Source organism: Hyperolius riggenbachi, chromosome 5 (genome assembly GCF_040937935.1).
Source record: "Hyperolius riggenbachi isolate aHypRig1 chromosome 5, aHypRig1.pri, whole genome shotgun sequence".
In the NCBI taxonomy this organism is placed as follows: Eukaryota; Metazoa; Chordata; class Amphibia; order Anura; family Hyperoliidae; genus Hyperolius; species Hyperolius riggenbachi.
In genome coordinates, this window is record NC_090650.1 from 448678259 (window position 1) to 448704177 (window position 25919).

The 25919-nt window shown below is 51.9% G+C and overlaps 1 protein-coding gene across 13 annotated transcripts in view; it reads left to right on the top strand.

Annotated features, from left to right (window-relative positions):
- The window catches only part of SCRIB (scribble planar cell polarity protein), a 399297-nt gene that overhangs the window by 214116 nt on the left and 159262 nt on the right, over positions 1-25919 (top strand). For 11 of the 13 annotated variants that reach the window (XM_068238215.1, XM_068238207.1, XM_068238205.1 and 8 more), the window contains one exon: positions 25009-25065. The exons of the other annotated variants lie outside the window; for them this stretch is intronic. In XM_068238215.1, the coding sequence (XP_068094316.1) occupies positions 25009-25065 (57 nt within the window). The remainder of the gene's footprint in view (positions 1-25008; positions 25066-25919) is intronic. 13 annotated transcript variants of the gene reach the window in all.

Genomic DNA, 25919 nt, shown 5'->3' on the forward strand with positions numbered 1-25919 from the left:
TCCCCTGTCCACAAAACGTTGCATCAATCCCCTGTCCACAAAACGTTGCATCAATCCCCTGTCCACAAAACGTTGCATCAATCCCCTATCCACAGAACGTTGCATCAATCCCCTGTCCACAGAAACTTGCATCAATCCCCTGTCCATAGAATGTTGCATCAAACCCCTGTCCACAGAACATTGCATCAGACCCCTGTCCACGTTAGTTAAAACCAGAGCCGGGACAAGGTCCTCCAGCACCCAAAGCTGAGACACCAAAGTGCGCCCCTCCATCCCTCCCACCCCAGCCGTCACACACTGATTGCTATTAGACTTAGAGGTGCCCCCGGGCCCCCAACCTCCCCAATACCTTAATCTCCAGTTATCTGACTTGCAGTCACTGCCAGGTATCCTTTTTTCTTTTTTCTCTCTGCTTCATACACAATTAGGAATGATAGCTGAGTGAGTTGTGCGCTCCTCCTACACTAAATACAACAAAAAGTGCGCTCACTCACTCCTGGTAACCCAGATACAAAATATGTGCAAATTTACAAAATGTAAATCACTTAGTTCATCATGTCACATGTCCATGGATCGCAGAATCAGTCACCAAGCATATAGTGTGTAATCCAAAGTCTGTACAAGTAATCCTGCGCTCACATGTATCTCCTCCACTCCGTGATAGTATTTTACATAGAAAAAAGAGAAAACACAGAACATAGCATAATACTGTTTAAATGACCTATATCCTTTATACAGTCCCCAATGCCTTGCATGCACACATAAATCCACCAGCGGTCAGTTGTCATACGCCCTCACCGTGTGGTACCATTTACCGTGCCACACCCAGCAGAAAGAGCCCTGTGCAATAAGCACTCAATCAACCTTGGCAGAAAATGGTGGAAAGACATGCACTTTCCGCAGTGATTACACCATAAACAGGGTCTTGCAGGTCCTCACCCTCTACCGTGGCCGCCCAGGCACAGACAGCAATAAAAGCACAGACCCACAGGTTCGAATCACCTCCTCCTGTGTGTGAGTTCTTAACCACCACCACTAGCCTCTCACCTTTTCGGCTGCTGCCCAAGTTATAAGACAGCAACCACACTTATGACTTTTATCCCCGGCACTCTCCTCAGCGTTTCTTCAGCGGAATACTAATCTCCCAGCAAAAGTGCTCATCCAACCTAATGACTGAAGGAGCTCAACATAGTGTAAAACTGTATTATTTATTAAAAGTTAAAAAGTAGTGCACTCACATCTCCCAGATAAAAACAGCGCATATCAACAAATGTAATCCAGCAAGCCGACTTGTCCAACGCCTCTAAGCTCCGCCCAACGCGTTTCGTACCTCCGTACTCATCAGGGTCTGGAGACGTATGGGTAATCGGTGTTTTTATATCCACCATCCTAATTTGTTAACCTGCCGGCGTTATGCCCATAAACAAAATGGCCGCTTGAATACTTCCGCCCTCAATGTTTCCCAGCAGACTCTCACTGCTTCCTATCCCAGCATCATCTAACCCAATAGAAAATGTCTACGTCAGACCAGGCGTTTCTCTAGTCCCATCACCTGCCTACAATGGCAGAGCTCCGGTCCGTCCCACCTCGGACGTCATGAGATTCCGCCCCCCGGCATCATTCCGTAAACATACGGAATCGGCTCATAGGATTAAACAAAGGGAGCCGATTCCCATACAGCAAACTGCAATTAAACCTGATGTGTCTTACCAGTTAAATAAAGATAATATAAAAAATATATAATATAAAAAATATATAAAATATAAAATATAAAAGGGGGGCCCAGGTATACAATGTATACATACATATAAACCCTCGCCTCGAACCCCGTTGTGCACCCCCAATGCATAACAAACCATACAGATCGCATAACAGCATAACTAGTACATAAATCAACTGACTACACATTACCCAAATAGCATAAATTATATGACAGCCTCCTATTCATGATAATCCCACTCAATTCCCCAAGAAAGTAACACTGTACCTAACAGGTCCATACTATATGCACTGCGGGGAAAAGGGGGGTTGGGGGGGGGGGAAGGGGAGGGGAAAAGAAGGAAGTGAGTTGTGCGCTCCTCCTACACTGCACCCTGAGGCTGGAGGCTCTCTTGCCTCTGCCTCGGCCCTGGATCAAACCCCTGTCAACAGAACATTGCATCAGACCCCTGTCCACGGAACGTTGCATCAGACCCCTGTCCACGGAACGTTGCATCAAACCCCTGTCCACAGAACATTGCATCAGAACCCTGTCCACAGAACGTTGCATCAGACCCCTGTCCACAGAATGTTGCATTAGACCCCTGTCCACAGAACGTTGCATCAGACCCCTGTCCACAGAACGTTGCATCAAACCCCTGTCCACAGAACATTGCAACAGACCCCTGTCCACAGAACGTTGCATCAGACCCCTGTCCACGGAACGTTGCATCAAACCCCTGTCCACAGAACATTGCATCAGACCCCTGTCCACAGAACGTTGCATCAGACCTCTGTGCACAGAACGTTGCATCAGACCCCTGTCCACAGAACGTTGCATCAGACCCCTGTCCACAGAACGTTGCATCAATCCCCTGTCCACAGAACGTTGCATCAATCCCCTGTCCATAGAACGTTGCATCAAACCCCTGTCCACAGAACGTTGCATCAATCCCCTGTCCATAGAACGTTGCATCAAACCCCTGTCCACAGAACGTTGCATCAATCCCCTGTCCACAGAACATTGCATCAAACCCCTGTCCACAGAACGTTGCATCAAACCCCTGTCCATAGAACATTAAATCAATCCCCTGTCCACAGAACATTGCATCAATCCCCTGTCCAGAGAACGTTGCATCAAACCGCTGTCCATAGAACGTTGCATCAGACCCCTGTCCACAGAACGTTGCATCAATCCCCTGTCCATAGAATGTTGCATCAAACCCCTGTCCACAGAACGTTGCATCAGACCCCTGTCCACAGAACATTGCATCAGACCCCTGTCCACGGAACATTGCATCAGACCCCTGTCCACGGAACGTTGCATCAGACCCCTGTCCACGGAACGTTGCATCAGACCCCTGTCCACGGAACGTTGCATCAAACCCCTGTCCACGGAACGTTGCATCAAACCCCTGTCCACGAAACATTGCATCAGACCCCTGTCCACAGAACATTGCATCAGACCCCTGTCCACAGAACGTTGCATCAAACCCCTGTCCACAGAACGTTGCATCAATCCCCTGTCCACAGAACGTTGCATCAATCCCATGTCCACAGAACGTTGCATCAATCCCCTGTCCACAGAACGTTGCATCAATCCCCTGTCCACAAAACGTTGCATCAATCCCTTGTCCACAAAACGTTGCATCAATTCCCTGCCCACAAAACGTTGCATCAATCCCCTGTCCACAAAACGTTGCATCAATCCCCTGTCCACAAAACGTTGCATCAATCCCCTGTCCACAAAACGTTGCATCAATCCCCTGTCCACAAAACGTTGCATCAATCCCCTGTCCACAAAACGTTGCATCAAACCCCTGTTCACAGAATGTTGCATCAGACACCTGTCCACAGAACGTTGCATCAATCCCCTGTCCACAGAACGTTGCATCAATCCCCTGTCCACAGAACGTTGCATCAGACACCTGTCCACAGAACGTTGCATCAAACCCCTGTCCACAGAACACTGCATCAGACCCCTGTCCACAGAAACTTGCATCAGACCCCTGTCCACAGAACATTGCATCAGACCCCTGTCCACAAAACATTGCATCAATCACCTGTCCACAGAACATTGCATCAGACCCCTGTCAACAGAACATTGCATCAGACCCCTGTCAACAGAACATTGCATCAGACCCCTGTCAACAGAACATTGCATCAGACCCCTGTCAACAGAACATTGCATCAGACCCCTGTCCGCAGAACGTTGCATCAAACCCCTGTCCACAGATAGTTGCATCAAACCCCTGTCCACAGATAGTTGCATCAATCCCCTGTCCACAGAACGTTGCATCAATCCCCTGTCCACAAAACGTTGCATCAATCCCCTGTCCACAAAACGTTGCATCAATCCCCTGTCCACAAAACGTTGCATCAATCCCCTGTCCACAAAACGTTGCATCAAACCCCTGTTCACAGGGGACAGGGGATTGATGCAAGTTCCTGTGGACAGGTGTCTGATGCAACATCAGACACCTGTCCACAGGAACTTGCATCAATCCCCTGTCCACAGAACGTTGCATCAATCCCCTGTCTACAGAACGTTGCATCAGACACCTGTCCACAGAACGTTGCATCAAACCCCTGTCCACAGAACACTGCATCAGACCCCTGTCCACAGAAACTTGCATCAGACCCCTGTCCACAGAACATTGCATCAGACCCCTGTCCACAAAACATTGCATCAATCACCTGTCCACAGAACATTGCATCAGACCCCTGTCAACAGAACATTGCATCAGACCCCTGTCAACAGAACATTGCATCAGACCCCTGTCAACAGAACATTGCATCAGACCCCTGTCAACAGAACATTGCATCAGACCCCTGTCAACAGAACATTGCATCAGACCCCTGTCAACAGAACATTGCATCAGACCCCTGTCAACAGAACATTGCATCAGACCCCTGTCAACAGAACATTGCATCAGACCCCTGTCAACAGAACATTGCATCAGACCCCTGTCCACAGAACATTGCATCAGACCCCTGTCCACAGAACATTGCATCAGACCCCTGTCCACAGAACATTGCATCAGACCCCTGTCAACAGAACATTGCATCAGACCCCTGTCAACAGAACATTGCATCAGACCCCTGTCAACAGAACATTGCATCAGACCCCTGTCCGCAGAACATTGCATCAGACCCCTGTCCGCAGAACATTAGATCAAACCCCTGTCCACAGAGCGTTGCATCAATCCCCTGTCTAGAGAACGTTGCATCAATCCCCTGTCCACAGAACGTTGCATCAAACCCCTGTCTACAGAACGTTGCATCAGACCCCTGTCCACAGAACATTGCATCAAACCCCTGTCCACAGAACGTTGCATCAAACCCCTGTCCACAGAACGTTGCATCAACCCCCTGTCCACAGAACGTTGCATCAGACCTCCGTCCACAGAATGTTGCATCAGACCATCATCCACAGAATGTTGCATCAGACCCCTGTCCACAGAACATTGCATCAAACCCCTGTCCACAGAACATTGCATCAAACCCCTGTCCACAGAACGTTGCATCAAACCCACGGAACATTGCATCAAACCCCTGTCTACAGAACGTTGCATCAATCCCCTGTCCACAGAACGTTGCATCAAACCCACGGAACATTACATCAAACCCCTGTCCACAGAACGTTGCATCAGACTCCTGTCCACAGAACGCTGCATCAGACCCCTGTCCACAGAACGTTAGATCAAACCCCTGTCCATAGAACGTTAGATCAAATCCCTGTCCACAGAATGCTGCATCAGACCCCTGTCCACAGAACGTTTGATCAAACCCCTGTCCATAGAACGTTAGATCAAATCCCCGTCCACAGAACGTTGCATCAAACCCACGTCCACAGAACGTTGCATCAAACCCACGGAACATTGCATCAAACCCCTGTTCACAGAACATTGCATCGGACCCCTGTCCACAGAACGTTGCATCAGACTCCTGTCCACAGAACATTGCATCAGACCCCTGTCCACAAAACGGTGCATCAGACTCCTGTCCACAAAACGGTGCATCAGACTCCTGTCCACAAAACGGTGCATCAGACTCCTGTCCACAGAACGGTGCATCAGACTCCTGTCCACAAAACGTTGCATCAATCCCCTGTCCACAGAACATTGCATCAACCCCCCATCCACAGAAGTTGCATCAACCCCCCGTCCACAGAACGTTACATCAATCCCCGTCCATAGAACATTGCATCAGACCCCTGTCCACAGAAAGTTGCATCAACCCCCGTCCACAGAACGTTGCATCAACCCCCGTCCACAGAACGTTGCATCAAACCCCCGTCCACAGAACATTGCATCAGACCCCTGTCCACAGAACATTGCATCAGACCCCTGTCCACAGAACGTTGCATCAGACCCCTGTCCACAGAACGTTGCATCAGACCCCTGTCCACAGAACGTTGCATCAGACCCCTGTCCACAGAACATTGCATCAGACCCCTGTCCACAGAACATTGCATCAGACCCCTGTCCACAGAACATTGCATCAGACCCCTGTCCACAGAACATTGCATCAGACCCCTGTCCACAGAACATTGCATCAGACCCCTGTCCACAGAAAGTTGCATCAGACCCCTGTCAACAGAACGTTGCATCAAACCCCCGTCCACAGAACATTGCATCAGACCCCTGTCCACAGAAAGTTGCATCAACCCCCTGTCTGAGGCAGAGCCCTTAACCAGTACACTGTCCAGCTACTGAACAGAGTCATGATACTGCTTGCTTGGCAGTTGGAAACATTCCTTTATTTCCCACAATGCAATGAGGGTCACAGACAGGAATCTATCAGGACCATGGTTATGACATCACACTGTGGAAGGGAATTTACCACAATTTCAGCCACACTGGCTCCCCTACTTCCCTGATGATCAAATTGAGAGCAGGTACCGATTTGTGCTGTGAAAAGGGGGGGGGGTATCAGCTGATTGGGATGAAGTGCATCCTGGGTTAGAGATCCTCCTTAAGTTAGGTAGGCTTTGAGCTTGGTGTTTGGCAGGGATTGCTCTCTGACTGCCGGAGCCCCCAGGAGATGTATGACTCCTCCCCCCAATACCACTCATACCTGAAATGTGCCTCACCTGTGGATAGACCTTGTGAAAGAAACGTTCATTTGTGTTATTTCCACTAGTTTAGCCCACCACCCAGAATTCACTGCATAATTCACCTCCTGAACTAACAGCGTCATCTCCTGAATTCCCATTATTCTGAGCCATCTATTCCTTACAGATCTTCTAGCAGTTTAGTGTCACTTCATGTCTGTTATTGCACACTTCCTCAGACCCATTGCCTGTGAGTCGGGTAAATGAAGCACATATGAGAGTTTATCAGCAGACAAGCAGCAGATCGGTTTATACACCAGCAGATCGGTTTATACTCCAGCAGATGGGTTTATACTCCAGCTGATGGGTTTATACTCCAGCAGATGGGTTTATACTCCAGCTGATGGGTTTATACTCCAGCAGATGGGTTTATACTCCAGCAGATGGGTTTATACTCCAGCAGATGGGTTTATACTCCAGCAGATGGGTTTATACTCCGGCAGAGCAGATGGGTTTATACTCCGGCAGAGCAGATGGGTTTATACACCAGCAGATGGGTTTATACTCCGGCAGATGGGTTTATACTCCAGCAGATGGGTTTATACTCCGGCAGATGGGTTTATACTCCGGCAGATGGGTTGGGTTTATACTCCGGCAGATGGGTTTATACTCCGGCAGATGGGTTTATACTCCGGCAGATGGGTTTATACTCCAGCAGATGGGTTTATACTCCGGCAGATGGGTTTATACTCCAGCAGATGGGTTTATACTCCAGCAGATGAGTTTATACTCCAGCAGATGGGTTTATACTCCAGCAGATGGGTTTATACTCCAGCAGATGGGTTTATACTCCAGCAGATGGGTTTATACTCCAGCAGATGGGTTTATACTCCAGCAGATGGGTTTATACTCCAGCAGATGGGTTTATACTCCAGCAGATGGGTTTATACTCCGGCAGAGCAGATCGCTTTATACTCCAGCAGATGGGTTTATACTCCGGCAGATGGGTTTATACTCCAGCAGATGGGTTTATACTCCAGCAGATGGGTTTATACTCCGGCAGATGGGTTTATACTCCGGCAGATGGGTTTATACTCCGGCAGATGGGTTTATACTCCAGCAGATGGGTTTATACTCCAGCAGATGGGTTTATACTCCAGCAGATGGGTTTATACTCCAGCAGATGGGTTTATACTCCAGCAGATGGGTTTATACTCCAGCAGATGGGTTTATACTCCAGCAGATGGGTTTATACTCCAGCAGATGGGTTTATACTCCAGCAGATGGGTTTATACTCCGGCAGAGCAGATGGGTTTATACTCCGGCAGAGCAGATGGGTTTATACTCCGGCAGAGCAGATGGGTTTATACACCAGCAGATGGGTTTATACTCCGGCAGATGGGTTTATACTCCAGCAGATGGGTTTATACTCCAGCAGATCGCTTTATACTCCAGCAGATGGGTTTATACTCCGGCAGATGGGTTTATACTCCGGCAGATGGGTTTATACTCCGGCAGATGGGTTTATACTCCGGCAGATGGGTTTATACTCCGGCAGATGGGTTTATACTCCGGCAGATGGGTTTATACACCGGCAGATGGGTTTATACTCCGGCAGATGGGTTTATACTCCGGCAGATGGGTTTATACTCCGGCAGATGGGTTTATACTCCGGCAGATGGGTTTATACTCCGGCAGATGGGTTTATACTCCGGCAGATGGGTTTATACTCCGGCAGATGGGTTTATACTCCGGCAGATGGGTTTATACTCCGGCAGATGGGTTTATACACCGGCAGATGGGTTTATACACCGGCAGATGGGTTTATACTCCGGCAGATGGGTTTATACACCGGCAGATGGGTTTATACTCCGGCAGATGGGTTTATACTCCGGCAGATCGGTTTATACTCCACCAGTCGGGCTTTGGTTAAATGTCTTCCTTTAGTTTAGGTAATAGAGAGATGGACATTTTGCCATCTGATTCCTTCTGGAGAGTTTCTCTGGCTGATGCATGCTGGGATATTATGTTGACCTTGACAAATCCCTCTGATTGGCTATTCTGCTGGGGATTTTGGCGCCCCGTATGGCTCATGTGCAACTGGTTGAGGATCAGTAATATCGAGTGTCGTCTGATCTGTCATCATTCTCTTCTGCTTCTTTGTGTATTCAGCTCACAAGATGTCTCACTTCTCGTTTCTCTTTGCTGATCCTCTTCCAGCTCCTCCATCTTCTCTACACCAAGTCCTCCTTCCAGTCCGTCCTCTCCCCTCCTGAACATCTTTGTCTGTCCAATCCAAGCCTACAATCCTGCCAAGTGATTGGCTTCCTGTACCCAGAATCCTCCTTTGCCACCCCCTTCCTTTGTCCGGTCTCTCTTACACTATATGCCATGTGACTGGCTTCCTGTACCCAGAATCCTCCTCTCCCACCCCTTCCCTTGTCCGGTCTTTCTTACACTATATGCCATGTGATTGGCTCCTTGTACCCAGAATCCTCCTCTGCCACCCCTTCCCTTGTCCGGTCTCTCTTACACTATATGCCATGTGACTGGCATCTTGTACCCAGAATCCTCCTCTGCCACCCCTTCCCTTGTCCGGTCTCCCTTACACTATATGCCATGTGATTGGCTCCTTGTACCCAGAATCCTCCTCTGCCACCCCTTCCCTTGTCCGGTCTCTCTTACACTATATGCCATGTGACTGGCATCTTGTACCCAGAATCCTCCTCTGCCACCCCTTCCCTTGTCCGGTCTCTCTTACACTATATGCCATGTGACTGGCTTCCTGTACCCAGAATCCTCCTCTCCCACCCCCTTCCCTTGTCCGGTCTCTCTTACACTATATGCCATGTGACTGGCTCCCTGTACCCAGAATCCTCCTCTGCCACCCCTTCCCTTGTCCGGTCTCTCTTACACTGTATGCCATGTGACTGGCTCCCTGTACCCAGAATCCTCCTCTTCCACCTCATTCCCTTGTCTGGTCTCCCTTACACTATATGCCATGTGATTGGCTCCCTGTACCCAGAATCCTCCTCTGCCACCCCTTCCCTTGTCCGATCTCCCTTACACTATATGCCATGTGATTGGCTCCCTGTACCCAGAATCCTCCTCTCCCACCCCTTTCCTTGTCCGGTCTCTCTTACACTATATGCCATGTGATTGGCTCCTTGTACCCAGAATCCTCCTCTGCCACCTCATTCCCTTGTCCGGTCTCTCTTACACTATATGCCATGTGACTGGCTTCCTGTACCCAGAATCCTCCTCTGCCACCCGCTTCCCTTGTCCGGTCTCTCTTACACTATATGCCATGTGATTGGCTCCCTGTACCCAGAATCCTCCTCTCCCACCCCTTCCCTTGTCCGGTCTCCCTTACACTATATGCCATGTGACTGGCTCCCTGTACCCAGAATCCTCCTCTCCCACCCCTTCCCTTGTCCGGTCTCTCTTACACTATATGCCATGTGACTGGCTCCCTGTACCCAGAATCCTCCTCTCCCACCCCTTCCCTTGTCCGGTCTCCCTTACACTATATGCCATGTGACTGGCTCCCTGTACCCAGAATCCTCCTCTTCCACCTCATTCCCTTGTCTGGTCTCCCTTACACTATATGCCATGTGATTGGCTCCCTGTACCCAGAATCCTCCTCTGCCACCCCTTCCCTTGTCCGATCTCCCTTACACTATATGCCATGTGATTGGCTCCCTGTACCCACAATCCTCCTCTGCCACCCCCTTCCCTTGTCCGGTCTCCCTTACACTATATGCCATGTGACTGGCTTCCTGTACCCAGAATCCTCCTCTGCCACCCCCTTCCCTTGTCCAGTCTCCCTTACACTATATGCCATGTGATTGGCTCCCTGTACCCAGAATCCTCCTCTGCCACCCCCTTCCCTTGTCCGGTCTCTCTTACACTATATGCCATGTGATTGGCTCCCCTGTACCCAGAATCCTCCTCTCCCACCCCTTCCCTTGTCCGGTCTCTCCTACACTATATGCCATGTGATTGGCTTCCTGTACCCAGAGTCCTCCTCTGCTACTCCTTCCCTTGTCCAGTTTCTCTTACACTATATGCCATGTGATTGGCTCCTTGTACCCAGAATCCTCCTCTGCCACCCCTTCCCTTGTCCGGTCTCCCTTACACTATATGCCATGTGATTGGCTCCTTGTACCCAGAATCCTCCTCTCCCACCTCTTCCCTTGTCCGGTCTCTCTTACACTATATGCCATGTGACTGGCTCCCTGTACCCAGAATCCTCCTCTGCCACCCCCTTCCCTTGTCCGGTCTCCCTTACACTATATGCCATGTGACTGGCTCCCTGTACCCAGAATCCTCCTCTCCCACCCCTTCCCTTGTCCGGTCTCTCTTACACTATATGCCATGTGATTGGCTTCCTGTACCCAGAATCCTCCTCTGCCACCCCTTCCCTTGTCCGGTCTCCCTTACACTATATGCCATGTGATTGGCTCCCTGTACCCAGAATCCTCCTCTGCCACCCCTTCCCTTGTCCGGTCTCCCTTACACTATATGCCATGTGATTGGCTCCCTGTACCCAGAATCCTCCTCTCCCACCCCTTCCCTTGTCCGGTCTCCCTTACACTATATGCCATGTGATTGGCTCCCTGTACCCAGAATCCTCCTCTGCCACCCCTTCCCTTGTCTGGTCTCCCTTACACTATATGCCATGTGACTGGCTTCCTGTACCCAGAATCCTCCTCTCCCACCCCTTCCCTTGTCCGGTCTCTCTTACACTATATGCCATGTGATTGGCTCCCTGTACCCACAATCCTCCTCTGCCACCCCTTGCCTTGTCCGGTCTCCCTTACACTATATGCCATGTGACTGGCATCTTGTACCCAGAATCCTCCTCTGCCACCCCCTTCCCTTGTCCGGTCTCTCTTACACTATATGCCATGTGATTGGCTCCTTGTACCCAGAATCCTCCTCTGCCACCCCCTTCTCTTGTCCGGTCTCTCTTACACTATATGCCATGTGACTGGCTCCCTGTAACCAGAATCCTCCTCTCCCACCCCCTTCCCTTGTCCGGTCTCTCTTACACTATATGTCATGTGACTGGCTCCCTGTACCCAGAATCCTCCTCTCCCACCCCTTCCCTTGTCCGGTCTCTCTTACACTATATGCCACGTGACTGGCTCCCTGTACCCAGAATCCTCCTCTGCCACCCCCTTCCCTTGTCCAGTCTCTCTTACACTATATGCCATGTGACTGGCTTCCTGTACCCAGAATCCTCCTCTCCCACCTCTTCCCTTGTCCGGTCTCTCTTACACTATATGCCATGTGACTGGCTCCCTGTACCCAGAATCCTCCTCTGCCACCTCTTCCCTTGTCCGGTCTCCCTTACACTATATGCCATGGTGTTGGCTCCTTGTACCCAGAATCCTCCTCTCCCACCCTCTTCCCTTGTCCGTTCTCTCTTACACTATATGCCATGTGACTGGCTCCCTGTACCCAGAATCCTCCTCTGCCACCCCTTCCCTTGTCCGGTCTCTCTTACACTATATGCCATGTGATTGGCTCCCTGTACCCACAATCCTCCTCTGCCACCCCCTTCCCTTGTCCGGTCTCTCTTACACTATATGCCATGTGACTGGCTCCCTGTACCCAGAATCCTCCTCTGCCACCCCTTCCCTTGTCCAGTCTCTCTTACTCTATATGCCATGTGACTGGCTTCCTGTACCCAGAATCCTCCTCTCCCACCTCTTCCCTTGTCCGGTCTCTCTTACACTATATGCCATGTGACTGGCTCCCTGTACCCAGAATCCTCCTCTCCCACCCCTTCCCTTGTCCGGTCTCTCTTACACTATATGCCATGTGACTGGCTCCCTGTACCCAGAATCCTCCTCTCCCACCCCCTTCCCTTGTCCGGTCTCCCTTACACTATATGCCATGTGATTGGCTCCCTGTACCCAGAATCCTCCTCTGCCACCCCCTTCCCTTGTCCGGTCTCCCTTACACTATATGCCATGTGATTGGCTTCCTGTACCCAGAATCCTCCTCTGCCACCCCCTTCCCTTGTCCGGTCTCCCTTACACTATATGCCATGTGATTGGCTTCCTGTACCCAGAATCCTCCTCTGCCACCCCTTCCCTTGTCCGGTCTCTCTTACACTATATGCCATGTGACTGGCTCCCCTGTACCCAGAATCCTCCTCTGCCACCCCCTTCCCTTGTCCGGTCTCCCTTACACTATATGCCATGTGATTGGCTTCCTGTACCCAGAATCCTCCTCTGCCACCCCTTCCCTTGTCCAGTCTCTCTTACACTATATGCCATGTGACTGGCTCCCTGTACCCAGAATCCTCCTCTCCCACCCTCTTCCCTTGTCCGGTCTCTCTTACACTATATGCCATGTGACTGGCATCTTGTACCCAGAATCCTCCTCTGCCACCCCTTCCCTTGTCCAGTCTCTCTTACACTATATGCCATGTGACTGGCTTCCTGTACCCAGAATCCTCCTCTGCCACCCCCTTCCCTTGTCCGGTCTCTCTTACACTATATGCCATGTGATTGGCTTCCTGTACCCAGAATCCTCCTCTGCCACCCCCTTCCCTTGTCCGGTCTCTCTTACACTATATGCCATGTGACTGGCTTCCTGTACCCAGAATCCTCCTCTGCCACCCCTTCCCTTGTCCGGTCCCCCTTACACTATATGCCATGTGATTGGCTCCCTGTACCCAGAATCCTCCTCTGCCACCCCCTTCCCTTGTCCGGTCTCTCTTACACTATAAGCCATGTGACTGGCTTCCTGTACCCAGAATCCTCCTCTGCCACTCCTTCCCTTGTCCGGTCTCTCTTACATTATATGCCATGTGACTTGCTTCCTGTACCCAGAATCCTCCTCTGCCACCCCTTTCCTTGTCCAGTCTCTCTTACACTATATGCCACGTGACTGCCTTCCCTGTACCCAGAATCCTCCTCTGCCACCCCTTCCCTTGTCCGGTCTCCCTTACACTATATGCCATGTGATTGGCTCCCTGTACCCAGAATCCTCCTCTGCCACCCCCTTCCCTTGTCCGGTCTCTCTTACACTATAAGTCATGTGACTGGCTTCCTGTACCCAGAATCCTCCTCTGCCACTCCTTCCCTTGTCCGGTCTCTCTTACATTATATGCCATGTGACTGGCTTCCTGTACCCAGAATCCTCCTCTGCCACCCTCTTCCCTTGTCCGGTCTCCCTTACACTATATGCCATGTGACTGGCTTCCTGTACCCAGAATCCTCCTCTGCCACCCCCTTCCCTTGTCCGGTTTCTCTTACACTATATGCCATGTGACTTGCTTCCTGTACCCAGAATCCTCCTCTGCCACCCTCTTCCCTTGTCCGGTCTCCCTTACACTATATGCCATGTGATTGGCTTCTTGTACCCAGAATCCTCCTCTGCCACCCTCTTCCCTTGTCCGGTCTCCCTTACACTATATGCCATGTGACTTGCTTCCTGTACCCAGAATCCTCCTCTGCCACCCTCTTCCCTTGTCCGGTCTCCCTTACACTATATGCCATGTGACTGGCTTCCTGTACCCAGAATCCTCCTCTGCCACCCTCTTCCCTTGTCCGGTCTCTCTTACACTATATGCCATGTGATTGGCTTCCTGTACCCAGAATCCTCCTCTGCCACCCTCTTCCCTTGTCCGGTCTCCCTTACACTATATGCCATGTGACTGGCTCCCTGTACCCAGAATCCTCCTCTGCCACCTCATTCCCTTGTCCGGTCTCTCTTACACTATATTCCATGTGATTGGCTTCCTGTACCCAGAATCCTCCTCTGCCACCTCATTCCCTTGTCCGGTCTCTCTTACACTATATGCCATGTGACTGGCTTCCTGTACCCAGAATCCTCCTCTGCCACCCTCTTCCCTTGTCCGGTCTCCCTTACACTATATGCCATGTGACTGGCTCCCTGTACCCAGAATCCTTTTGCCACCCCCTTCCCTTGTCCGGTCTCCCTTACACTATATGCCATGTGATTGGCTTCCTGTACCCAGAATCCTCCTCTGCCACCCTCTTCCCTTGTCCAGGCTCTCTTACACTATATGCCATGTGATTGGCTTCCTGTACCCAGAATCCTCCTCTGCCACCCTCTTCCCTTGTCCGGTCTCCCTTACACTATATGCCATGTGACTGGCTCCCTGTACCCAGAATCCTCCTCTGCCACCTCATTCCCTTGTCCGGTCTCTCTTACACTATATTCCATGTGATTGGCTTCCTGTACCCAGAATCCTCCTCTGCCACCTCATTCCCTTGTCCGGTCTCTCTTACACTATATGCCATGTGACTGGCTTCCTGTACCCAGAATCCTCCTCTGCCACCCTCTTCCCTTGTCCGGTCTCCCTTACACTATATGCCATGTGACTGGCTCCCTGTACCCAGAATCCTCCTCTGCCACCCCTTCCCTTGTCCAGTCTCCCTTACACTATATGCCATGTGACTGGCTCCCTGTACCCAGAATCCTCCTCTCCCACCCCTTCCCTTGTCCAGTCTCTCTTACACTATATGCCATGTGACTGCCTTCCCTGTACCCAGAATCCTCCTCTCCCACCCCTTCCCTTGTCCGGTCTCCCTTACACTATATGCCATGTGACTGTCTTCCTGTACCCAGAATCCTCCTCTGCCACCTCATTCCCTTGTCCAGTCTCCCTTACACTATATGCCATGTGATTGGCTCCCTGTACCCAGAATCCTCCTCTCCCACCCCTTCCCTTGTCCGGTCTCCCTTACACTATATGCCATGTGACTGTCTTCCTGTACCCAGAATCCTCCTCTGCCACCTCATTCCCTTGTCCAGTCTCCCTTACACTATATGCCATGTGACTGGCTTCCTGTACCCAGAATCCTTCTCTGCCACCCTCTTCCCTTGTCCGGTCTCCCTTACACTATATGCCATGTGACTGGCTCCCTGTACCCAGAATCCTCCTCTGCCACCCCTTCCCTTGTCTGGTCTCTCTTACACTATATGCCATGTGACTGGCTCCCTGTACCCAGAATCCTCCTCTGCCACCCGCTTCCCTTCTCCAGTCTCTCTTACACTATATGCCATGTGACTGGCTCCCTGTACCCAGAATCCTCCTCTGCCACCCCTTCCTTTGTCCGGTCTCTCTTACACTATATGCCATGTGACTGGCTCCCTGTACCCAGAATCCTCCTCTGCCACCCGCTTCCCTTCTCCAGTCTCTCTTACACTATATGCCATGTGACTGGCTCCCTGTACCCAGAATCCTCCTCTGCCACCCCTTCCTTTGTCCGGTCTCTCTTACACTATATGCCATGTGACTGGCTTCCCTGTACCCAGAATCCTCCTCTGCCACCCCTTCCCTTGTCTGGTCTCCCTTACACTATATGCCATGTGACTGGCTTCCCTGTACCCAGAATCCTCCTCTCCCACCCCCTTCCCTTGTCCGGTCTCTCTTACACTATATGCCATGTGACTGGCTCCCTGTACCCAGAATCCTCCTCTCCCACCCCCTTCCCTTGTCCGGTCTCTCTTACACTATATGCCATGTGATTGGCTCCTTGTACCCAGAATCCTCCTCTCCCACCCTCTTCCCTTGTCTGGTCTCCCTTACACTATATGCCATGTGATTGGCTTCCTGTACCCAGAATCCTCCTCTGCCACCCCTTCCCTTGTCCGGTCTCTCTTACACTATATGCCATGTGACTGGCTCCCTGTACCCAGAATCCTCCTCTGCCACCCCCTTCCTTTGTCCGGTCTCTCTTACACTATATGCCATGTGACTGGCTTCCTGTACCCAGAATCCTCCTCTGCCACCCCTTCCCTTGTCCGGTCTCCCTTACACTATATGCCATGTGACTGGCTTCCCTGTACCCAGAATCCTCCTCTGCCACCCCTTCCCTTGTCCGGTCTCTCTTACACTATATGCCATGTGACTGGCTTCCTGTACCCAGAATCCTCCTCTGCCACCCCTTCCCTTGTCCGGTCTCCCTTACACTATATGCCATGTGACTGGCTTCCCTGTACCCAGAATCCTCCTCTGCCACCCCCTTCCTTTGTCCGGTCTCTCTTACACTATATGCCATGTGACTGGCTTCCTGTACCCAGAATCCTCCTCTGCCACCCCTTCCCTTGTCTGGTCTCTCTTACACTATATGCCATGTGACTTGCTTCCTGTACCCAGAATCCTCCTCTGCCACCCCTTCCCTTGTCCGGTCTCTCTTACACTATATGCCATGTGATTGGCTCCCTGTACCCAGAATCCTCCTCTCCCACCCCTTCCCTTGTCCGGTCTCTCTTACACTATATGCCATGTGACTGGCTCCCTGTACCCAGAATCCTCCTCTGCCACCCCCTTCCCTTGTCCGGTCTCTCTTACACTATATGCCATGTGACTGGCTTCCCTGTACCCAGAATCCTCCTCTGCCACCCCTTCCCTTGTCCGGTCTCCCTTACACTATATGCCATGTGATTGGCTCCTTGTACCCAGAATCCTCCTCTGCCACCTCATTCCCTTGTCCAGTCTCCCTTACACTATATGCCATGTGACTGGCTCCCTGTACCCAGATTCCTCCTCTGCCACCCCTTCCCTTGTCCGGTATCCCTTACACTATATGCCATGTGATTGGCTCCCTGTACCCAGAATCCTCCTCTGCCACCCCCTTCCCTTGTCCGGTCTCTCTTACACTATATGCCATGTGACTGGCTCCCTGTACCCAGAATCCTCCTCTCCCACCCCTTCCCTTGTCCGGTCTCCCTTACACTATATGCCATGTGACTGGCTCCCTGTACCCAGAATCCTCCTCTCCCACCCCTTCCCTTGTCCGGTCTCTCTTACACTATATGCCATGTGATTGGCTTCCTGTACCCAGAATCCTCCTCTGCCACCCCTTCCCTTGTCCGGTCTCCCTTACACTATATGCTATGTGACTGGCTCCCTGTACCCAGAATCCTCCTCTGCCACCCCTTCCCTTGTCCGGTCTCTCTTACACTATATGCCATGTGACTGGCTCCCTGTACCCAGAATCCTCCTCTGCCACCCCCTTCCCTTCTCCAGTTTCTCTTACACTATATGCCATGTGACTGGCTCCCTGTACCCAGAATCCTCCTCTGCCACCCCTTCCCTTGTCCGGTCTCTCTTACACTATATGCCATGTGATTGGCTCCCTGTACCCAGAATCCTCCTCTGCCACCCCTTCCCTTGTCTGGTCTCTCTTACATTATATGCCATGTGACTGGCTTCCTGTACCCAGAATCCTCCTCTGCCAACCCTTCCCTTGTCCAGTCTCCCTTACACTATATGCCATGTGACTGGCTTCCTGTACCCAGAATCCTCCTCTCCCACCTCTTCCCTTGTCCAGTCTCTCTTACACTATATGCCATGTGACTGGCTCCCTGTACCCAGAATCCTCCTCTGCCACCCCTTCCCTTGTCCGGTCTCTCTTACACTGTATGCCATGTGACTGGCTCCCTGTACCCAGAATCCTCCTCTGCCACCCCCTTCCCTTGTCCGGTCTCTCTTACACTATATGCCATGTGATTGGCTTCCTGTACCCAGAATCCTCCTCTGCCACCCCCTTCCCTTCTCCAGTTTCTCTTACACTATATGCCATGTGACTGGCTCCCTGTACCCAGAATCCTCCTCTGCCACCCCTTCCCTTGTCCGGTCTCCCTTACACTATATGCCATGTGATTGGCTCCCTGTACCCAGAATCCTCCTCTGCCACCCTCTTCCCTTGTCCGGTCTCTCTTACACTATATGCCATGTGACTGGCTTCCTGTACCCAGAATCCTCCTCTGCCAACCCTTCTCTTGTCCAGTCTCCCTTACACTATATGCCATGTGACTGGCTTCCTGTACCCAGAATCCTCCTCTCCCACCTCTTCCCTTGTCCAGTCTCTCTTACACTATATGCCATGTGACTGGCTCCCTGTACCCAGAATCCTCCTCTGCCACCCCTTCCCTTGTCCGGTCTCTCTTACACTGTATGCCATGTGACTGGCTCCCTGTACCCAGAATCCTCCTCTGCCACCCCCTTCCCTTGTCCGGTCTCTCTTACACTATATGCCATGTGATTGCCTTCCTGTACCCAGAATCCTCCTCTGCCACCCCCTTCCCTTGTCCGGTCTCTCTTACACTATATGCCATGTGACTGGCTCCCTGTACCCAGAATCCTCCTCTGCCACCCCTTCCTTTGTCCGGTCTCCCTTACACTATATGTCATGTGATTGGCTCCCTGTACCCAGAATCCTCCTCTGCCACCCTCTTCCCTTGTCCGGTCTCTCTTACACTATATGCCATGTGACTGGCTTCCTGTACCCAGAATCCTCCTCTGCCACCCCTTCCCTTGTCCAGTCTCCCTTACACTATATGCCATGTGATTGGCTTCCTGTACCCAGAATCCTCCTCTGCCACCCTCTTCCCTTGTCCGGTCTCTCTTACACTATATGCCATGTGATTGGCTTCCTGTACCCAGAATCCTCCTCTGCCACCCTCTTCCCTTGTCCAGTCTCCCTTACACTATATGCCATGTGACTGGCTTCCCTGTACCCAGAATCCTCCTCTCCCACCCCCTTCCCTTGTCCGGTCTCTCTTACACTATATGCCATGTGACTGGCTCCCTGTACCCAGAATCCTCCTCTGCCACCTCATTCCCTTGTCCGGTCTCTCTTACACTATATGCCATGTGACTGGCTTCCTGTACCCAGAATCCTCCTCTGCCACCCTCTTCCCTTGTCCGGTCTCCCTTACACTATATGCCATGTGACTGGCTCCCTGTACCCAGAATCCTCCTCTGCCACCCCCTTCCCTTGTCCGGTCTCCCTTACACTATATGCCATGTGATTGGCTTCCTGTACCCAGAATCCTCCTCTGCCACCCTCTTCCCTTGTCCGGTCTCTCTTACACTATATGCCATGTGATTGGCTTCCTGTACCTAGAATCCTCCTCTGCCACCCTCTTCCCTTGTCCGGTCTCCCTTACACTATATGCCATGTGACTGGCTCCCTGTACCCAGAATCCTCCTCTGCCACCTCATTCCCTTGTCCGGTCTCTCTTACACTATATTCCATGTGATTGGCTTCCTGTACCCAGAATCCTCCTCTGCCACCTCATTCCCTTGTCCGGTCTCTCTTACACTATATGCCATGTGACTGGCTTCCTGTACCCAGAATCCTCCTCTGCCACCCTCTTCCCTTGTCCGGTCTCCCTTACACTATATGCCATGTGACTGGCTCCCTGTACCCAGAATCCTCCTCTGCCACCCCTTCCCTTGTCCGGTCTCTCTTACACTATATGCCATGTGACTGGCTCCCTGTACCCAGAATCCTCCTCTGCCACCCGCTTCCCTTCTCCAGTCTCTCTTACACTATATGCCATGTGATTGGCTTCCTGTACCCAGAATCCTCCTCTGCCACCCCTTCCCTTGTCCAGTCTCTCTTACACTATATGCCATGTGACTGGCTCCCTGTACCCAGAATCCTCCTCTGCCACCCGCTTCCCTTCTCCAGTCTCTCTTACACTATATGCCATGTGACTGGCTCCCTGTACCCAGAATCCTCCTCTGCCACCCCTTCCCTTGTCCGGTCTCTCTCACACTATATGCCATGTGACTGGCTTCCCTGTACCCAGAATCCTCCTCTGCCACCCCTTCCCTTGTCTGGTCTCCCTTACACTATATGCCATGTGACTGGCTTCCCTGTACCCAGAATCCTCCTCTCCCACCCCCTTCCCTTGTCCGGTCTCTCTTACACTATATGCCATGTGACTGGCTCCCTGTACCCAGAATCCTCCTCTCCCACCACCTTCCCTTGTCCGGTCTCTCTTACACTATATGCCATGTGATTGGCTCCTTGTACCCAGAATCCTCCTCTCCCACCCTCTTCCCTTGTCTGGTCTCCCTTACACTATATGCCATGTGATTGGCTTCCTGTACCCAGAATCCTCCTCTGCCACCCCTTCCCTTGTCCGGTCTCTCTTACACTATATGCCATGTGACTGGCTCCCTGTACCCAGAATCCTCCTCTGCCACCCCCTTCCTTTGTCCGGTCTCTCTTACACTATATGCCATGTGACTGGCTTCCTGTACCCAGAATCCTCCTCTGCCACCCCTTCCCTTGTCCGGTCTCCCTTACACTATATGCCATGTGACTGGCTTCCCTGTACCCAGAATCCTCCTCTGCCACCCCTTCCCTTGTCCGGTCTCTCTTACACTATATGCCATGTGACTGGCTTCCTGTACCCAGAATCCTCCTCTGCCACCCCTTCCCTTGTCCGGTCTCCCTTACACTATATGCCATGTGACTGGCTTCCCTGTACCCAGAATCCTCCTCTGCCACCCCCTTCCTTTGTCCGGTCTCTCTTACACTATATGCCATGTGACTGGCTTCCTGTACCCAGAATCCTCCTCTGCCACCCCTTCCCTTGTCCGGTCTCTCTTACACTATATGCCATGTGACTGGCTTCCCTGTACCCAGAATCCTCCTCTGCCACCCCTTCCCTTGTCTGGTCTCTCTTACACTATATGCCATGTGACTGGCTTCCTGTACCCAGAATCCTCCTCTGCCACCCCTTCCCTTGTCCGGTCTCTCTTACACTATATGCCATGTGATTCGCTCCCTGTACCCAGAATCCTCCTCTCCCACCCCTTTCCTTGTCCGGTCTCTCTTACACTATATGCCATGTGACTGGCTCCCTGTACCCAGAATCCTCCTCTGCCACCCCCTTCCCTTGTCCGGTCTCTCTTACACTATATGCCATGTGACTGGCTTCCCTGTACCCAGAATCCTCCTCTGCCACCCCTTCCCTTGTCCGGTCTCCCTTACACTATATGCCATGTGATTGGCTCCTTGTACCCAGAATCCTCCTCTGCCACCTCATTCCCTTGTCCAGTCTCCCTTACACTATATGCCATGTGACTGGCTCCCTGTACCCAGAATCCTCCTCTGCCACCCCTTGTCCGGTATCCCTTACACTATATGCCATGTGATTGGCTCCCTGTACCCAGAATCCTCCTCTGCCACCCCCTTCCCTTGTCCGGTCTCTCTTACACTATATGCCATGTGACTGGCTCCCTGTACCCAGAATCCTCCTCTCCCACCCCTTCCCTTGTCATGTCTCCCTTACACTATATGCCATGTGACTGGCTCCCTGTACCCAGAATCCTCCTCTCCCACCCCTTCCCTTGTCCGGTCTCTCTTACACTATATGCCATGTGATTGGCTTCCTGTACCCAGAATCCTCCTCTGCCACCCCTTCCCTTGTCCGGTCTCCCTTACACTATATGCTATATGACTGGCTCCCTGTACCCAGAATCCTCCTCTGCCACCCCTTCCCTTGTCCGGTCTCTCTTACACTATATGCCATGCGACTGGCTCCCTGTACCCAGAATCCTCCTCTGCCACCCCCTTCCCTTCTCCAGTTTCTCTTACACTATATGCCATGTGACTGGCTCCCTGTACCCAGAATCCTCCTCTGCCACCCCTTCCCTTGTCCGGTCTCTCTTACACTATATGCCATGTGATTGGCTCCCTGTACCCAGAATCCTCCTCTGCCACCCCTTCCCTTGTCTGGTCTCTCTTACATTATATGCCATGTGACTGGCTTCCTGTACCCAGAATCCTCCTCTGCCAACCCTTCCCTTGTCCAGTCTCCCTTACACTATATGCCATGTGACTGGCTTCCTGTACCCAGAATCCTCCTCTCCCACCTCTTCCCTTGTCCAGTCTCTCTTACACTATATGCCATGTGACTGGCTCCCTGTACCCAGAATCCTCCTCTGCCACCCCTTTCCTTGTCCGGTCTCTCTTACACTATATGCCATGTGACTGGCTCCCTGTACCCAGAATCCTCCTCTGCCACCCCCTTCCCTTGTCCGGTCTCTCTTACACTATATACCATGTGATTGGCTTCCTGTACCCAGAATCCTCCTCTGCCACCCCCTTCCCTTGTCCGGTCTCTCTTACACTATATGCCATGTGACTGGCTCCCTGTACCCAGAATCCTCCTCTGCCACCCCTTCCTTTGTCCGGTCTCCCTTACACTATATGCCATGTGATTGGCTCCCTGTACCCAGAATCCTCCTCTGCCACCCTCTTCCCTTGTCCGGTCTCTCTTACACTATATGCCATGTGACTGGCTTCCTGTACCCAGAATCCTCCTCTGCCACCCCTTCCCTTGTCCAGTCTCCCTTACACTATATGCCATGTGATTGGCTTCCTGTACCCAGAATCCTCCTCTGCCACCCTCTTCCCTTGCCCGGTCTCTCTTACACTATATGCCATGTGATTGGCTTCCTGTACCCAGAATCCTCCTCTGCCACCCTCTTCCCTTGTCCAGTCTCCCTTACACTATATGCCATGTGACTGGCTTCCCTGTACCCAGAATCCTCCTCTCCCACCCCCTTTCCTTGTCCGGTCTCTCTTACACTATATGCCATGTGACTGGCTCCCTGTACCCAGAATCCTCCTCTCCCACCCTCTTCCCTTGTCTGGTCTCTCTTACACTATATGCCATGTGATTGGCTCCTTGTACCCAGAATCCTCCTCTCCCACCCTCTTCCCTTGTCCGGTCTCCCTTACACTATATGCCATGTGATTGGCTTCCTGTACCCAGAATTCTCCTCTGCCACCCCTTCCCTTGTCCGGTCTCTCTTACACTATATGCCATGTGACTGGCTTCCCTGTACCCAGAATCCTCCTCTGCCACCCCTTCCCTTGTCCGGTCTCTCTTACACTATATGCCATGTGACTGGCTTCCCTGTACCCAGAATCCTCCTCTGCCACCCCTTCCCTTGTCCGGTCTCTCTTACGCTATATGCCATGTGACTGGCTTCCCTGTACCCAGAATCCTCCTCTGCCACCCCTTCCCTTGTCCGGTCTCCCTTACACTATATGCCATGTGATTGGCTCCCTGTACCCAGAATCCTCCTCTGCCACCTCTTCCCTTGTCCAGTCTCTCTTACACTATATGCCATGTGACTGGCTCCCTGTACCCAGAATCCTCCTCTGCCACCTCTTCCCTTGTCCGGTCTCTCTTACACTATATGCCATGTGACTGGCTCCCTGTACCCAGAATCCTCCTCTGCCACCTCTTCCCTTGTCCGGTCTCTCTTACACTATATGCCATGTGACTGGCTCCCTGTACCCAGAATTCTCCTCTGCCACCCCTTCCCTTGTCCGGTCTCTCTTACACTATATGCCATGTGACTGGCTTCCCTGTACCCAGAATCCTCCTCTGCCACCCCTTCCCTTGTCCGGTCTCTCTTACACTATATGCCATGTGACTGGCTTCCCTGTACCCAGAATCCTCCTCTGCCACCCCTTCCCTTGTCCGGTCTCTCTTACGCTATATGCCATGTGACTGGCTTCCCTGTACCCAGAATCCTCCTCTGCCACCCCTTCCCTTGTCCGGTCTCCCTTACACTATATGCCATGTGATTGGCTCCCTGTACCCAGAATCCTCCTCTGCCACCTCTTCCCTTGTCCAGTCTCTCTTACACTATATGCCATGTGACTGGCTCCCTGTACCCAGAATCCTCCTCTGCCACCTCTTCCCTTGTCCGGTCTCTCTTACACTATATGCCATGTGACTGGCTCCCTGTACCCAGAATCCTCCTCTGCCACCCCTTCCCTTCTCCGGTCTCTCTTACACTATATGCCATGTGATTGGCTCCCTGTACCCAGAATCCTCCTCTGCCACCCCTTCCCTTGTCCGGTCTCTCTTGCATTCCCTATTGTCTGAGTTGTTTAGTTTTCCATCCTTTGCTTGGTTTGCACTCCTCTGATTTGCGTTCCCATCACACGCCTCCTGGCCGTTTGGCTTTGAATTCCCTGTCCTGTCGCTCCTCATTGGCTTCCCTCTGTTATATCCTTGTGGGATCTCTTTGCTCTTCCATCACCTGCTCATTCCTCTCTCCATCCTCATCCCTCGTCTCTTGGTCATGTGACTTGCTTCAGTCTCATGTCCAGTAATGCCCATCCTGAGGATTCCTCTGCTGTATGTCTCTCCATTTCCACCCAGTCTTGTCTGTCCTTCAGACTCTGTACATCTACTCTGTGTTGTGTTATTTCCATTCCCATCACTCGTCCGCCATGCTGTGTTCTGAGTTATGTCCATTCCCTGGGAATCTGATTGGATGTTTTAGTCCCTCCCCTCTCCCCTTCTCCAGCCAATGAGCTTTCAGCATGCGGCCTGCATGTGATCTGACTTTCTTGTGCTTGGTTTCTCTCCCTCCTGTCCTGTGCATGGCTTTGGCTTCCGCGGCTCGCTCTGACTGTCCTGTCTCTGTCAAGGAGAAAATGCGCAGGGAACGCGAGGAGGCGACACGACTCCTCCAAGAGGAAACCAAGGTGAGAGACGCAACAATACTGCGCTGACAATACAACGGTGCGCCTTTATAAGCAAATCCCAACATAAAACCAATAGCTGCGCACAATGAATACTGCAAACAAGTCTCTTTCATCTGCATAGAGTGCAGTCCTATAAAGAGACGGTCCGACACTCTTCCTAAGCTCCAGGTTACCCAGCAGTGACCACCTCCGGCGAGATATCACCACACCCCACGCAGTGGGCTCTCACCGCACCTGCTAGATGGGTCCTCAGGCCACCCCATCTCATCCACTGTATTCAACTTGCTGCAGGATCATTTACACCTCAAAACCATAATCAGAGCTCCAATAGCGTAATACTGGAAAACCAATTTATTAAGGTATGCAAACTTATAAATATGGGGCTTGGTGGTGGGCACAGAGCTTTACTGGGCTCTACCCCAATCGTAGGCCGCCGGGTTGGCTTAGCTGCGCTGACTCCTTCACCTCCCGTGGCTTCTCCACCTGGCCCCTCTGATGCCTGCAAGTTGCTAAAATCTGGTCGCGTACGCTTTATAAGGTGAGAGACGTGTCCGCTGATCCTCCATGATGTCACCACACGCTACACGCATCCTCTACATACAGAGACGTGTCCGCTGCTCCATGATGTCACCACACACGCTACACGCCTCCTCTACATACAGAGACGTGTCCGCTGCTCCATGATTTCACCACACACGCTACACGCATCCTCTACATACAGAGACGTGTCCGCTGCTCCATGATGTCACCACACACGCTACACGCATCCTCTACATACAGAGACGTGTCCGCTGCTCCATGATGTCACCACACACGCTACACGTATCCTCTACATACAGAGACGTGTCCGCTCC